Source organism: Vulpes lagopus, chromosome 2, assembly GCF_018345385.1.
Source record: "Vulpes lagopus strain Blue_001 chromosome 2, ASM1834538v1, whole genome shotgun sequence".
NCBI lineage: Eukaryota > Metazoa > Chordata > Mammalia > Carnivora > Canidae > Vulpes > Vulpes lagopus.
Window position 1 is genome coordinate 61,817,907 of NC_054825.1, and position 16,366 is coordinate 61,834,272.

The 16,366-nt window shown below is 35.7% G+C and overlaps 1 protein-coding gene across 1 annotated transcript in view; it reads right to left on the reverse strand.

The window, feature by feature from the left end:
• The window catches only part of UNC13C (unc-13 homolog C), a 586,599-nt gene that overhangs the window by 87,675 nt on the left and 482,558 nt on the right, over nucleotides 1-16,366 (reverse strand). Inside the window, exons 28-29 of the mRNA XM_041745721.1 lie at nucleotides 6,081-6,169; nucleotides 666-815 (exon numbers count right to left, since the gene is read on the reverse strand). Coding sequence (XP_041601655.1) covers nucleotides 666-815; nucleotides 6,081-6,169 — 239 coding nt within the window. The remainder of the gene's footprint in view (nucleotides 1-665; nucleotides 816-6,080; nucleotides 6,170-16,366) is intronic.

Below are 16,366 nucleotides of genomic sequence, written 5' to 3' on the forward strand. Positions count from 1 at the left end.
TCTCTCTCTCTGAATAAATAAATAAAATCTTAAAATAAATAAATAAATGTTTTTAAAAATAAGACTTTTTAGTTAAGAACACTGTCTTAGTTAGTCACAAAGACTTCAACTCCCAGCAAAATGAGACCATCATTTCCATGGAGTCAGGGATTTTTACTCTTTTTCATCACTACCTAGTGCCTAGAATAAAGTTTGATAAAGTTAGGTGCTCAATAAATTATTGAAGGTTGGGTCAAGCAGCAGTCTACTTGCCTCTGAGCTGAATTAGTTCCAGTCATATTTATGTTATTCTCTTCTTCAGGTTTCTGACATGAAATCAGACATTCTAGACTCAACCCAGGCTTTTTAGGTATACAAGAGGAGGCAAAACAATGTCTGATCTGAGGAGCATCAAATCCTAATGCTCTTTCCCCTGAGAACACCAAACTCCTTATTTACGAAGATTTATTTCTTCTCCATTTTTCCTTTCCTGCGTAAAGCCATCCCTGCTTTTGTTTACATCTGGTAATGAACTGAAAGTCTTTTCCTTTTTAATGAAATTAATGTACTTCCATAGAAGCCTTTTTTAAAGCTGTCCTATGTAGAGGAAAACAATTTTTTTCCTTAAACCCGTATCAATCAAATTTAGGGCAATGGTTAAAGAGAAAACCAAGTGGAAAACTTACGTTTTGTCCAAGAAGTCCATGAGGGGTCTCAGTACAATCTCTGCATCCACTGCTGCACTGTTTTTATTAGATGCAATATTTCCATTTGTTCTCATTTGGTTTAGTTCAAAACTCATCTGTTTTATACACTCTTCAATGATAAGCTGGAAACTAAAAATAAGGAATATTAATTCTGAAATAAAAGCCTTTATGACTCCTTTGTCTGTGTCTGTTTAATTCAACTCTGAGGAGTCTGATCTGTTTCAAATGGTGTGAATTCCCTTGCTCATTAGTCTTCAAACTTCTTGTTCAGCTGCAAAAAATTTTGTCGCAATGAAAGCTTATTTGGGACCCATATACATAAAGCAGATAAAAGTAACACTCTTTAGGTTAAATTAATTTGAGTGGGGGTTCATTTGGCCCTATATCTCACAGTAATAGCTGAGAGTTCTTCTGAGCATTGTTTGGAGTAATGACTGTACTTGAAAGACTCTTGACATGTGGGTACACCTTCATCACTTGGCATCTCGGACTCCACACCCTCTTGGCTTTCCCCTAACCTCAATGCCTATGCTCCTTTCTCAATTACCTTACCTCTAACAATTGGAGTAGGGTGGCCAGACTTAGCAAATAAAAAGACAGGATACCCAGGTAATGTCAATTTCAGAGACTGAATCTTTTTTTTTTTTTGAATCGTTTTTTAGTACAAGTATGCTCCATGCAGTATTTCAGACATATGTATACTAAATACACCCATTGTTTATCTGAAATCCAAATTTAATTGTGTATATCCTATATCATATCTGGCAATCCTACATTGTAATCATCTATGCTTGATCCTTGGATTACTCCATTTCTCTATCAAATATAGCTTTTTTTTTTTTTTTTTGGCAATTGTATCTCATTTCATGGCTTTTATGTGATCAGTATACTGGTAATTCCAATACACATCGGCAGACCTGATTTCTAATGTGTTCTCCATTCCTATGAAACTTTTCCACTTAGAAGTCAAATGAGTTTCTCTCCTACCCAATATTCATTAACAATTCTTTATTAAGCATCCTAAACCTTAGTGTTTTTAGAAGTCTCTGAGGACACTCTTCTCTCATGGCTACTGTTATGTTCCCTCCCCCATGAAATTTCTCATGGGTCTCTTGACCTAACTTATTTCAGGAATATGCCAAATGTGAGGTCCTTTGAGAAGTCTTTTTGAACACTAACCTGAAATGACATTTCTATCATTCTCCATTACCTTGCAGTTCTTTTTTTCTTAATTACAATATTATTCTACATATGTATATTATTACTATTATTTCATATACTACATACTTTTTATTTGTTTATTCCCTGTTGCTCCAAATAGAATTTAAGCTTCATGAGGTCAGGGATCTTTTTCTTTCTTCTTCTTTTTTTTTCTTTTTTTTTTGGTGTTATATACCCACACCATGGAACCAGAGCAGAAAAAGATGGCTCAAAAAAAAAAAAATTGTTGACTGTATCAAGGACCCTCCTCCTTACACCCACTTCTATTACCTCACCACTCTAAGAACTTAAAGAAGTCTATGAAGAGTAATCTTTAGCATTATTTTTCATTCTTTATATCCCTTATTAAAGTAAATGGCACAAAGTAAGACATTTAAGTAACGGAGACTCATCATCACCACCATTCTTCTATTTTGTCTGTCATTTTCACATTTCCAACAAGAAGAGTAATTATAACAGATATAGAAGCAGGCAAGATGAAAACATTTAGGAGAATGGGATTAAATGAAATCTTGGAAAATGGTCCTGTCACTGGTATGGTGATGATTAGAAGGAAAGAGACCATCTTAAAAGTATTGCAATCAAGTCTGTCCCTTTCCTCTTCTTCCTCCACACACAAAGGATATAGGGTCCATATTATTTGAAAGGTATCCAACTGTACCAAGTCCTAAATTTTTATAGAGAAGTTTAGAAATTTTTACTATATAATGCTTCCATTATTAATTAAATAGAAAGAATAAGAGTATGTAATCAATGCATGCATGCATTCTACAAATATTGAAAATACTATGTGTCTCTTTCAGACTCAAGTCCAAAGGATTTCAGATGTGTGAACAAATGGCTTTTATCTGGCTAGACCTGTCTTTGGACTTTTGTCAGGTAGTGGTTATGGAGGAAGGTAGTGGTAGATGTGGTGGAGAAGGTGAGAAAGTTAAGTGATGAAGATGGTGGTGTGTGTATTTAGTGAGGGTAGAGGTGGTATACTTGGAGCAATAGAAAAGAAAGGTAAATAATGGTGGAAAGTTTGAACTAGTTGATTACCACTGGATGACTGATCCTGCTGACTATAGTAATAACTACCTTTGAAATAGCTACTTTCTTTTGCATGGTTCTCAAATCAGCGTACCAAGGTGGAGATAGATGGAGCAAAGAGGTATGATAGTCAGCTTACAATGTTTAAGTGAGTTCTCCCACAATAGATCCATGTGGTGAACTCCCACCAGAAGCCAGGTGTGTGAGATCAAGCATGTGGAGGAAGGGTTAGCAATGTGTCAGAGATAATGACATTGTATCTTAGCATTGATCCAGGGTGAACCAACACCTGCATTTCACCTAAAATTTTTTGTTTCTATTGATTTTTTTGGTAAATTTGCCCCAAATGTTTTTTCTCTATCCATTTTTTGGTTAGAGAAGTCTATAGTAATCAGTGTGAAAAAACATGGCACCAGTTAATAATGATGGATTTTGTGAGTCCTCATGAAGCCAAATACTGGGAATTCCCAGGAAATGTTCCTGAATTCTTTACTCAATCCAGCTAGTCACTGGTACCAAAGGCCTCATTAAAAGGAATGCAGTAAACCAAGAGCCAAAGTCCAAAATGTAAGGAGAAATCTAAGCAGAACAAGTTTTCAAACATGTAAGAACATATTTGAGATATCACTGAAATGATATCACTTTATTTCTGTCATGAGTGGGTTCCCTGCGAGCATGTCAAGAACCTATGAACCCAGACTTCAGATGTGTGATTTGGCTCTGAGCCGCCTTTACTGTGATGTGTAATCATCCTACCAGCTCCATATACTAGAATTATTTAATTGTGGGTTTTAATAACACCAGATAAAATAGATTTGGGACAATTAATTACACACTTAATTTTAAACCTCTAAACTGCTAATTAAGACTCTTAAAGAGGGTACATTCAGACTAAAATGATCCAGTTTGACTTCACAGCATGGTCACCCTGATCATTATAGGCTCCCCACCCACCAGTGTATATGATCTGGTTGACCATGTGAGAAATAAATTCAAACCAACAGATATATAATAATCATTCTTTTTATAAGAAAAGCATGACATGTGAGTTGTTTATTCTAATAATCCTAGCCCTAAGTGCAAAAAATAGTGAATTCTTCCCTATATTTAAAAAAAATTAAGAAGAAATGGTACCAGATAACCAGGAGTTTCAATATCTAGGTTAAAATAGCTGGCTTCATATGAACAAAATACTTCCAGTGCCCTTCTAAGAACATCACTCTTTTTTTCATAACTAAAGTTTGCTCACATTTTTAAAATTATAATTTATATTACAGTCTTCATAAACTGAATTCCACTCCTTCCATCAAACAAAACAGAACAAAACAAAATTTAAAAAGTATTTATTCATAAGGATGAATTGGCTGTAGTACAGAAAGTAATTTTAATATACTTTTTATCTTCCTATTCTGATTTCTATCCTGTTTAGTCATCTTATTTCCTATAAGGCCATGAACACCCCTTGCTCTCCCTGACACCATTTTATTTTACCTGATTTTGCTAAATATTCTTTTTCCTTCCCAGCTGAAGGCAATGGTCTTTGCTAACCACATATTAATTCACAACTACAATGAAGCCTGCATTCAGCCTAACATGGCTGACTGAAGGTCCCCATCAACTAAGTGTCACTCAAGTCAGAGCCGACGAGGCCTGACATCTCCGGGACATTGTCTACATCTCCAACTCCAGGTAAACAGAATCCCCAAGTTGCTTACTAACATCTAGGCCAAATAAGCAGAATCATCGAGGTCAGCTAACAACACAAAACAGAAGGCAGAGCAATCACTCTGCGCTCAATACAGCAAGGCTATCTCTAGATCAGCACCTGAGCTGTGAAGATGGGCTGTATAAAGACAATGAACATAATCATGAAAATAAAGAGAAAGGCAATATGGGACTTTACTTTGCATCATTGCTATATTTGAAAAAAATATATGACCCTTTTAGTGTCTTTTTCTTTTCAGTCTGATATAAAATTATCATATTTAATCAATGAATGTTTATTATGTATCTTTCCAAAATCCAAAAGTAAGCGATGAGTGGGGTCCAAAGGGATACCTAGTCTTCACCATTAGAGTGATTTTTATCAAAACACAAGAGTCCAGGGCCAGATGGTTTTCCAGGGGAACTCTATCAAACGTTTAAAGAAGAAACAATACCTATTCTACTAAAGCTGTTCCAAAAGATAGAAAGGGATGGAATACTTCCAAACTCATTCTATGAGGCCAGCATTACCTTAATTCCAAAACCAGACAAAGACCCTACCAAAAAGGAGAATTATAGACCAATATCCCTGATGAACACGGATGCAGAAATTCTAAACAAGATATTAGCCAATAGAGTGATTTTTATAGTGTCATTTGAGAACTGAACACAATAAATCAACATTTATTGAACCAATATTTAAAGCAAATTCTGTATGAAGTTAATGAACCTCTTCAAAGATGTGTTTGATTTTCTATTTTAACATTTGATAAGGATATAATGACCTTTTCCTATAGGACCAAAGTGAAGTTTATCTAGGATGAATTGTTCTTTCTTTAGAGCCACACTATAGACAAATAGAGTTAATTTATTTTTTTTAAATAGGGGGAAAAATTTGCCATTACTATTTCATGGGGTAATTAAGAATTCTAAACCCTAAAATCTAGAATCCTGACTTAATTAGGTTATGGGGTTGGATTCAGTTATTTGAAAGTGCAACTACATTGATATAAATGGCATACATGCACCTCAGTCTTCTTTTGTATGTAAAGATTTTCTCCTTGCCTTTCTCCCACCCTCCATTCTTTCAACAGCAAATTGCTGAGCTCTAAACACCAGAATTTCAAGTAGGGATGAGATATGTGGTTTCTACCAGGAATGTATGGCTTACTGGAGATAGGCAAGTAAACCAGAACTGAAAGCATACTGTTTAACATGCTACCCAAAAGGAGGATTATACAAGGTTCTGGGAAACATGTAGCAAGACACCACTGTTCAATTGTTGAGTCCTGAATAACTGTTGAGAGGAGATAATGCTTGAATTGATTCTTGAAGTTAAATGGATTTAGCCAGTAAGAGGAGAGGAACAGCTTGGAAGTATGATTACTAGTAGCTGAAACCTAACACAGTTCGATAATAACTACTTAGGCCACTTACCTTTCACCATAAGTGATGCTGAGCTCATCCAGAACCCCATTGAGTTTAACTTGAAGTTCTTTTAGAATAGTACTAGCTTCAGGGTCTAGCTGCAGAGAAACCATAAACAATATTACTTTGGAGTTCTGAGAAAGCATGTTTTTGTTTCTCTTACAGGCAATTTGCTTGTTATAAGGCAAACTTCAAACAACACAACACACACATCCTCTTTCTTTTCCTTTTTTATAACCTCTGACTTCAAGTGCAAAATTTAGGAAATTCTAAATATATATGAAAAAATTGACTGAAATGCATGGCATGCATACAAATAAGAGCTAGGTAGCAAAGCCTTTGTTGGTTACAGCAATGGGATGCAAGGCATGACAAGATAATCTCCAGAACATGGTAACTTTATAACCTCAAAAATATATCATGTTATACATTAGTTGAATATGTATGTTGCTTCAAAATTTCAATCTTTAATATTCCTGTAAATAAACAAGCCTATTAAAAATTCAAATCAGTAAGATAAAATAATTTTGAGTAATGCATTGTAGCTTATTTGAAGGTATTTTTATCTTTTTCTAATTATGGAATTAAAAGAATAGGGAAAATAATTTATCCAAGCATTCCAATGTTTCTATGAGGTGATAGATCTGACTTTTCTTCCTAGATGCCATTTTGCAGCTCAGAGTTCAAGATCCAATGTTTATTATCTTATTTTCATTTTTCTTTAAGTATTCAAATATTTATAAATTGAAGTTAAGCTACTGACCAAATATGGGTCAAAAGAAAAAATAATTAAGATAACTTAAATTCAAAGTTTGCTTTTCCAATGCAAGCTTTATTTATTTATTAAATATTTTATTTATTTATTCATGAGAGATAGAGAGAGAGAAGCAGAGACACAGGCAGAGGGAGAAGCAGGCCCCATGCAGGAAGCCCAACGCAGGACTCGATTCTGGGTCTCCAGGATCACGCCCTGGGCTAAAGATGGTGCTAAACCACTGAGCCACCCAAACTGCCTCCAATGCAAACTTTAAAAGTCAACTATTCTTTTTATTTGGTTGTATTTCTGAAAATGTTAACTATTACCATAAAATCTATACTATACATAAACATAAACAAATACATCAACCTATTATATGACACAATATTTTCTGTAATTAAAGTTCAGGGTCAACACAAGCTTTATTAGCATTTTTGAAACTTACTCTATTCATTATGTTTTTTGCAAGCCAATTTTCAGAAAAGAATGACTTGTAATAGATATACTGCAAGTTGATAGGAATTCATGTAATCTAGAATATTCTCTGAAATTTAAGTCAACCTTCCTTTGAATCTTTAGAAATTAAATTTCTAAAAAAAATTAATTTTTTTTTTTTTTGCCTGCGACCTCAGATTTAATCTTCACAATTCTACGAGGCTGATCTTATAGATGAGATAGTGGAGGCTGGAAGGGCCCAGTTACTGGTCTTAGGGCAAAATTCGGAATACAAAGATGGGATCCCTACTTGGGCGGCCCTCCCAGCCCAAGGGGGAGAAGCAGACCCAGCAGCACCAATTCTGTGTAGCTGAAAAGCCAAGGTTCTGGGGGGGGGGGGGGCGGCTGAGGGAGGGGCCCAGCTAGTTAGAGGAGTGGGAGGCCTCAGGGGAGGCAACTTTGAAAGGAAGGAGTTTTGAAAGTAGTGGATTTGGGGCTTTGGGTGTGAGGGAGGTTATGGGAGAGGAGGGCTGCAGGTGAGAGAAGCAGGTACAGGGGTTTGGGAAGGGAGTCCTACCTGGGAGCAGGTACAGGGGTTTGGGAAGGGAGTCCACCGGGGTGGGGGGATGCTCCTGAGAGGAGGCAGGGAGGGGCATTGAAGTGAGGTCTCAAAGTCCGTGGTTGCTGTTTAAGGAGTTTGGACCTAGCCTCTGTGCTGGATCAGAAGGCAGTGAAGGGTTTTGAAGCAGGGCAGCTAAGTGGCCAGAGTTGCTGTTTAGTTACTTTCTAGACTTTCTATTACTCGTGGGCTCAGGATTCCTCACAGAGCCAGTTTCCTCCTCCCTTTGGGCTCTGGCATTTTGGGCATGTTCCCAATGGCATGTTTCCTGCCATTAGTATCTATAATTCTTACACAAGCTGATCTACTATTGAAAAGCAGGAATAGGATAAAAGTAACTTTTGGGAGTAGAACAAATTAAAGGAGAACTTAGTGTAAAAAGGAGAACCCAAGAAAAACACCAAAAAATACAGGATCCAATATCAATATCAATTTAAACTCCTAGGAGTCAGGAGTCCTCGTCATTAAGTACTATATTGCTTCAAGAGCATTTTCCAGTACTAAGAAATTGTTAGAAAGAAATATATTATATATCTCAACATGCTGGGTAGCTCTGGCTTGTATTAACATGACTAAAAGTACTTGAATGGAAATAAATTTCATTTGGTATATCTGACTATTAATATTAGATCAATCCGGTTTTTTTTTAAATAAATTAATTTTTATTGGTGTTCAATTTACCAACATACAAAAAAACACCCAGTGCTCATCCCATCAAGTGATCCCCTCAGTGCCCGTCACCCGTTCCCCCCCATCCTCCGCCCTCCTCCCCTTTCACCACCCCTAGTTCGTTTCCCAGAGTTAGGAGTCTTTATGTTCTGTCTCCCTTCCTGATATTTCCCACACATTTCTTGATGTTAACTTTGACTCAAATTCTGGTGGTTTCAGCATTAGTTAGTTTTTGCTGCCCTTCTATAGAGCCAATGTGATTCTTCCGGACTTTATCTTTTTTCTGTCCCTATCAACAGACAGGCTCATGGCTCTTACCCACAGACACATGAGCTAGTATAGCAAATATAAATTTCTCTAGGTGTTGGAAAAATGGAATATCATTGAGTCTCATGCTTTCTGAGAGTTCCATTAAACTATAACTGATTATAAAGCAATGATTCAGAAAGATAATTACTTATTTTTTTAAAAAGACACTAATAGGCATTAAAGCGCAAATATCCTAATAAACCATAACTCCTCAAACTTTAACCAAGAAAATATTTGTGAATTGCCTGTCCAAATCTTAGGGAAGCATGCAGGCTGAATTTTTTTATTATATTTTTTGCCATCAACCTAATACCAATTTTAACCTGATTTCATTTGGATAAGATGGCTGGGGAATGGCAATGATAAAGAAGCCCCTCTCTGGTTTTCTTCAGGCTCCCCACTCTTTGATAAGCCACTTGGGGTGATAGGTGGTAGTTCCCTACCCACACACCTGCCACTTCCCAGGAAATGGCAGTGAGAGGAGAGTTTTCTTCAGGAAATGGGGTTGCTTCTTATGTAAAAAGTATATTTTTGTCTTCATATTAGTTTGTTGTACATATTGAAGTTTTTTTCACCTGCTAAGATAATGACTTTAAAGTCATATATAGTGGTTAGATAGGTCAGTTGGATAAAATTATGCTATTTTCTCAAAAATTATTTTAGTCCACCTTTGGTATTTTGTGAATGGAAATTTCTTATCAAATAATTGGCTGTTGCTTGAATATATGAAACTGTCAAATCTATAGCAATTTAAATATTGGATGACAGTTTTCATTTCCTGACGGAAGCTTAAATTTCTAAGTGGGTGCAGACAAATGCCTCTGTCATGTAACCAGGCAAAAGAAGAAAAGGTTTAGTTTAAGTACTTGATGTTTATCTGATCCAAATCATGCCATTAAAACAGAAACAGTAATTATGAGGCTCAATTGCCAGTCTTTTTAATAATAATTATCATAAATATCATATTCATCCAGCTATAAAACAATCCCTTTAGGCAGAAAATTAACCATTTCTTGAGTTCTGCATTTTTTTATGTGCCCATATTGAAGAAATTTTCTTTACTACCACAAACTTCCTCAAGTTTATATGGAATAACAACTTGGACTTTCAGCCTTTATTGCTTAAAGTACCAATAGCACATCTTAAAAATTATTGGCTACTTTGAAAAGGTAATAGATGACAGGAAAATTGTCTTTTAAAGGAAAAGTAGAAGTGGGCCTTAAGGAAATATATCAGTTGTGAATTTTTCCCCCCAAGATTTAAAATTTAGCCTGTTCTAACATTGATATGACATCAAATATCAAAAATAACTTGCATTTTTGTATTGTTATTATTAAAAACAAAAAAAGAAAGAAATGAAGCATTCAAAAGTCACAGTTAATAAATTTATTCTAATTAGAAACTGAATTATCATGTGTACCTAAGCAACTTGGCTGGCAAAAAATAAACAATAAATGGCTCCATAGATAGAGAAAAATTTAAGAATACAGAGTCAAATTCTGAATTTATGGTAAAGCTTTCAAAACTGATCTTACCCACACTCCATGAAAGGTTTTAGAATTCCAAAATCAAGGCTGGCAAAGCGTGGTTCTAATGATCAGAATGAACCATAGTCATACATAGGTACCATCTGGACTTTTTACACCACTGAGATATTTTACACCACTGAGCTGTGATAATATAAATAACCTGTCTGGAAGAGATAGCTAGCATGCGAGTTATCTTTTAAGTTCTTCTTCCTTAAGGCCCACTTCTACTTTTCCTTTAAAAGACAATTTACTTATCACCTCAATTCTCCCCCCTCCCCATGTTTCTGGCCCCACACAGTTAGGAGCTTGTACTAATTGTGCTATTTACTGCAAGGGTCTATAAAACTCTCTCTTTAAATTGTTCTCCTTTTAATCTGTCTCTTCCACTGAAATCTATCTTACCTAGCTGTCCATTCTGGGTGTCTGCTGCCGCATGCCTAGGCATTTACTAAATATTTGAGGCAGGAGGTGAGGGCAGAAAGAAGCATGAAAATTTTCCCTCAAAGGAAATCCTGATATGCAGAGTCCTCCTTCTCCTTGGAGTGATAATTTGCATTGACTATTAATAGAATACTTCTGCATTTGAAATCTCTCATTCCTTAGCAACCATATATTCTGGAGTTATAAACTTAGTCATGATTTCAAATTTTTATTTCATTGTCAGACCATGTCAGATTATGCCCTGATATTCATTTGGTTCCAAAGATATGGTTACCATACCCACTCTGTATGTTTTGTTTGTTTTTTCATTTTTCACCAGCAATAGATTCTTTCCCTAAGGGATGTGATGGGAGTACATGTTATTTCACCCTTTTAAAACGGCAATTGTTAATTCAACTATCAGGCACTTGCTGGAGATAGAGTCAGTTGAAGGTGGCATTTAAACCCTTTCAAGAACTCAATACCTACTCTTGAAAAATAAAGCCTTCATGGGAAGAAATTTTGTGTTTTATTCTTTTTCTCCATTGTTTATTACTATCTAATTTCCTTTCTGTTCTTTTCAGTCTACTAGGCTATTTTTCCTCCTGTTCAGCTCATCAGTATTAAAGTTCCATTATTTGCTTAGCTGAGTAAGTGCCAATTGGGGAGGATGATTATTCTGTGGTCCTCATCTATACAGGGTCCAATATTTGATTGTTAGACTGGTGGATTTCATACCTTGAAGATTTTTGCAGAAAAAATCCTCTAATAAATGTAAATTTCATAACTCTTTCTATGAAAAAAGAAAGTCTCATTTCCAAGAAAAGCACTGTTCAACTTGATTGCTTCTTTTGGATTTTGTTCCATCAAATATCCCTTTCTGTCTTCTGTCTCTCCATCATTATCTTCTTTACCCCATCCTATATATGTGCTCAAACAACATTTTGTTAAAAAAAAATGGAACAAATGGAAGAAAAAGCCCAACTTATTTGGTACTATCTTCTCATCATCATCATCATGCTAATATTTTTTTCTTTTCTTGACCATCAAACTATTTACAACATAAATGTAAGAATTATTACCTCATTTCTTAAATATGCATCACCTCTAGTATAGTTTCTGCTCTGGGTACTCCACTGAAATGTTCACATATAGATCAGCAGTGATTTCTTAAATGTGATCTCTAATAACTTTATTCACCATACTCATCCTGCATTCACTGTTGCTTTCTCCAGTTCTTTATCCCTTCCTTGTTTCTCCAGAGACTACCTTCTCCTAGCTCTCCTATTTTTCTGCCTATCATCTGTCTCATTTGCTGACTTCCCTTCCTCTGTATACTCCTTAGATCTTAATTGATGTCCATTTTTCTCTTCCTCATCTTTTTTTCACTCTATCCTATCTTCTTGAGCAATCACATCCATGCCTATGTCTTTAACTCCCACCCCTACACTAATGACCCCCTGAATCAATATCTATAGCTTTAACAAGATGCCTGAGTATCATGTTTATATTCTCATAATATGCCTATATTTATATTCTCATAATGTGCCTATTGGCCTTTTCCACTTGGATGGATGATCTAAATGTCAACATATCAAAAAGTGAACTTATTACCTGCTCATCTTTATGTCCCTGACTTGATTGCTAGCATACAGTTGCTTAAGGCAGAAATATGAAAATCATCTTTGACTCCTCTTTGCCTTCTACCTTGGATTCTATCCATTTACTTGGATATCAAATATGACTGATAATATCTCTGAAATATTTTCTCCATCTGTCCTATCCTCTTCAATTTCTGATGCAGAATTATTTTCATTTAGACTATAATGCAAGCATCTCAAAGTTGTGTTCTTATTTCCTCTTCTATTTTATTCTCCTGCCATTCCTAAAGTTGTTTTAATAAAGGCTAAACTTACTGACCCTACTAGTTGGTTTTCAACAAGGGAAACGCTTCAAGTAATTTATGGTAATCTTATCTGGGCTATTCTTTTGTTTGTTTGTTTTGTTTTTTAAATATCACTTCTCTCCAACCTTCTATTTAACCAAAATTTATCCATCCTAAAATGGCTAGCTCAACTTAAAATATATGATTGAGAAATCACTGAACATTCCCTAGTGAATCCAGTAGGAAATTGCTCTCCTTGAAATGCCCTAATTCACTTTGTGCAGCTATGGCATCCAACATGGGTACTGTAATATGTTGTCTGAAATTTAAAAACATATAGGTCTTCTGCATTACAAAAATAAAAATCTGTCCTAGCTCCACCAATGCTACCCTATCATTTGTTTCCTGTTTTAGTCCTCTTGGAGAGACCTTCCCTAACAATTCACAAAACCATTTTAAGAGAAAGACTATGACACTTTCTTTATGCCATTCGGATTTGCATGAACTGTTATGCTTGAGTATCAGTTATATAAATTCATGCTTCTAACTTCTGGCTTCAAAAGCTGAACATCAGCAGCTGTCTCTCATCCTAATTAAGGAGAGTATGCAGTAAATCCAACTGTCATTGTGCTTCAAATCAACTAAAATGCCTTTGAGATATGTTAAGTTCCGTTCTTCAGCCTAGACAACTGAAAGGGGGGAAAAGGGCTTTTCTTCTCTGTACTTTAAAAAAAATTATACCTTCAAACCTTATATGAGTGACATGACATCTTTCCTCTTACTTTAAACAGGTTTTTTTCCTTCTCACCTACAACACATAGACTAGACCTTTACTCTGTGGATTGCTAACAAGGTTGCTGTCCTTATAACCAGAGTTTTGGAATTAGAACGAACTTCAGAAATCATACAGTACCATTTCCTCCTTCTTAAAAGTGGGAAAACCAAGGCCTAGACCATGTGCCATGCTCCATGACATATCTGGGGGACACATGAGGATAGAGAAGCAGCTAAGAAGTTATTTTCTTAAGGAAAGTCTCATCTGAAAATCTTCATTAAAAATAAGTTCAATATCTTGACTGAAAAGGAAATTTGGGCTTATTTAGCTCCATCTGTTGACTGACTAACCATGAAACTAACAGAGTAAGGATTAAGGAGAAGAAACAAGGCACATAATTTAATTCAGAATTTATTCTGTAAAAATTGCCTTCATGCCCTGTCTCAGTCTGTCTTTCCCACTCTGCTGTTCACACTACTGCATCCATCTACTGCTGGGTGATGTGAATATAGTCTGTTCAATAAGCTGAACTAAGTACCTGTTGAACATTAATCCATGGGGACATAATTCATCAGTGAGCCATTTGCATGAGATGCCTGCAGGCTCCTCAATCAAGTAGAAGAAGGAGTCAGGCTGGATTAGAGAAGTTTGCCTGGTTATATTGATTTGTGGTTTGTGAAGGCAGGCATAAACAATTGAGGAGGATCACAAAACAGTAAAATAGATCTATTATGGAAAATGGTAGTTAAATTCTTTTTTTCCTCCCTCCTGGCTGTGGCTTGTATTCTCTCAAGTTTTTGTAAGGTTCAGAGAAAGGTTAGTTTCAAAAGAGACTTGATGGCACAAGAGTGACCCTGTGATCTCCTGGGAATGCTCCAGGCAATGTAGTTGACCAGCAGCACCTGCTGAGTCTATATTTCATCCTGACCTGAGTCACCCGCTCAGAAACTTCTCAGCCTGCTAGCTAACACCTTTTCTTAATTTCACAAGCTTAGCACTTAGCTGAGCTTTCTGTGGTGTTACCGCTAAATTCATAATCATATTTATTAAATTACCTCAATGCAATTTTCCCGACTGGCCTTCATTATTCTTTCGATTTTATACTAAATCCGATTTGTTAACTATAATTGTAGAGATGGCTCAGAGGAAAAAGAAACCCTGCAAGAGCTGCATGCTGCCAAAATGAAAGGCCACTGCCTCAAACATTCAGTTCTCCTTGTTATCTACTGCCATATCTAAAAATAGCTGCTTGCTTCTACTGAATTCATCCAAATGACATCCCACCTTTAAGAGCTATTTACACATTAAAAAGCTAGAGGTTTCAGTTTATGTTTTCAATTGTTGCAGGGTGAGACATAACAATTACAACTTTCATTTAAGAGATATTTTCAAATTTAGAAAGTGTTGGGGGGGGGTTCTATTCCCAAACCTTATTACTTTAATTGTTCTGACTCCATTAATAAACCTCCTAACTCAATGCCTGCTGCCCTACAGATCCAGTAAATATAACTGGCAACAATAGACTCTTCTATTAAATAGAAAAAAACTTTGCAAATTGCCTTCGGAAACAATTTTAGAACTAAAAGGTAGATATAACTAGTTTAAATTGTCTATTTTATTATCTAAGACATCTAATATTTTATATTTCGCTTTGTGATTGCTGAAAAAGAGACTGATTCTCATTAACGTATTAACTTGTGAGTTATACCTCTATGTACATTAAAAAGAAAAGGTGAAGACAGATCAGAAACCTGAACATAAAGCTCAGCTTCCATACACCACCACAACCTTTTGATAAGATTATACATAAAACATAAGCATAAAGTCTAGAATGTTAAAAAAATATTTATCACTAGAAATTGGTCACCTATATTTCTGGAATACTACATTCCTTAATACAATAGTACATTTGCCTGTACTACTGCATGCTGTCTCAAAGTCCATTAAAACACATTGAATCTTTTGTGTTCTCCAGATTAAAACATATCAAGCAGATTGGTTAAACATGTTGCACAGATAAGACAAAGGGGCATTCTGAGACATTTCCTAATTACCTGGTTGCTGTCCTAAAAGCAAAGAGGGGTAACCCTCAAAATATGCTCTCTTGAGCAGTTGATCAGTATCAGCTGGGAATTTGTTCGGAATGCAAATCATCAGGCCTTTCCCAAGACCAAAAAGTCTAGGGATGGAATTCAGCAATGTGTGTTTTAATCAGCTACCCAGGTAGTTCTGATGCATACCAAAGTTCGAGAACTACTAGCATAAAGTATTATTTCCTTTAAACAAGTGCTCTTCAATCCCCTGTTGCCAGCAAGTATAAAGTTAAAAGGATAATGCTAAGTAAAATATGATAGGGGTCAACTTCTGTTCTCTCTGGTAGGGATTTGCTTAGCTGAAGACTAAGTCCTTACAGCTAACAGATTTTACAGTGAATTTCAATCAGTTACATGCGTACACTTTTGGGTCAGATGCAGTTTTTAACTCTTCAAATTCAACATTAAAAAATGAAAAAAGGATATAGACAGTGCTTTTCTACTCATTAAAATATACACATATTTAGGATAGATGGGGTTATTTTCCAGAATTCTTGGCCAGCCCTGTTCAGGAAAGTTTATGACAATGAAATCAGTCAAGATTCAATTCTTTTTGAGATGTAGCAATAAAAATAATATTACCATTATATCTAATTAGTTTGCTTTGTGGCCAGCAGAATATGAGAATTTAGCTAAGCAAACAAATGCCTCCATTTCCCCTAAATGTCTTAATGATGGTTAACTTTTAGCATCTGGAGTACTGTCAGTAAGTTAGCAGGGTTATTGATAATTATGGATTCTACTATTCAGGATGTTTGTACCAATGCAATATTATGAAGTAATGCCTCTTCTGCTTACACAGCA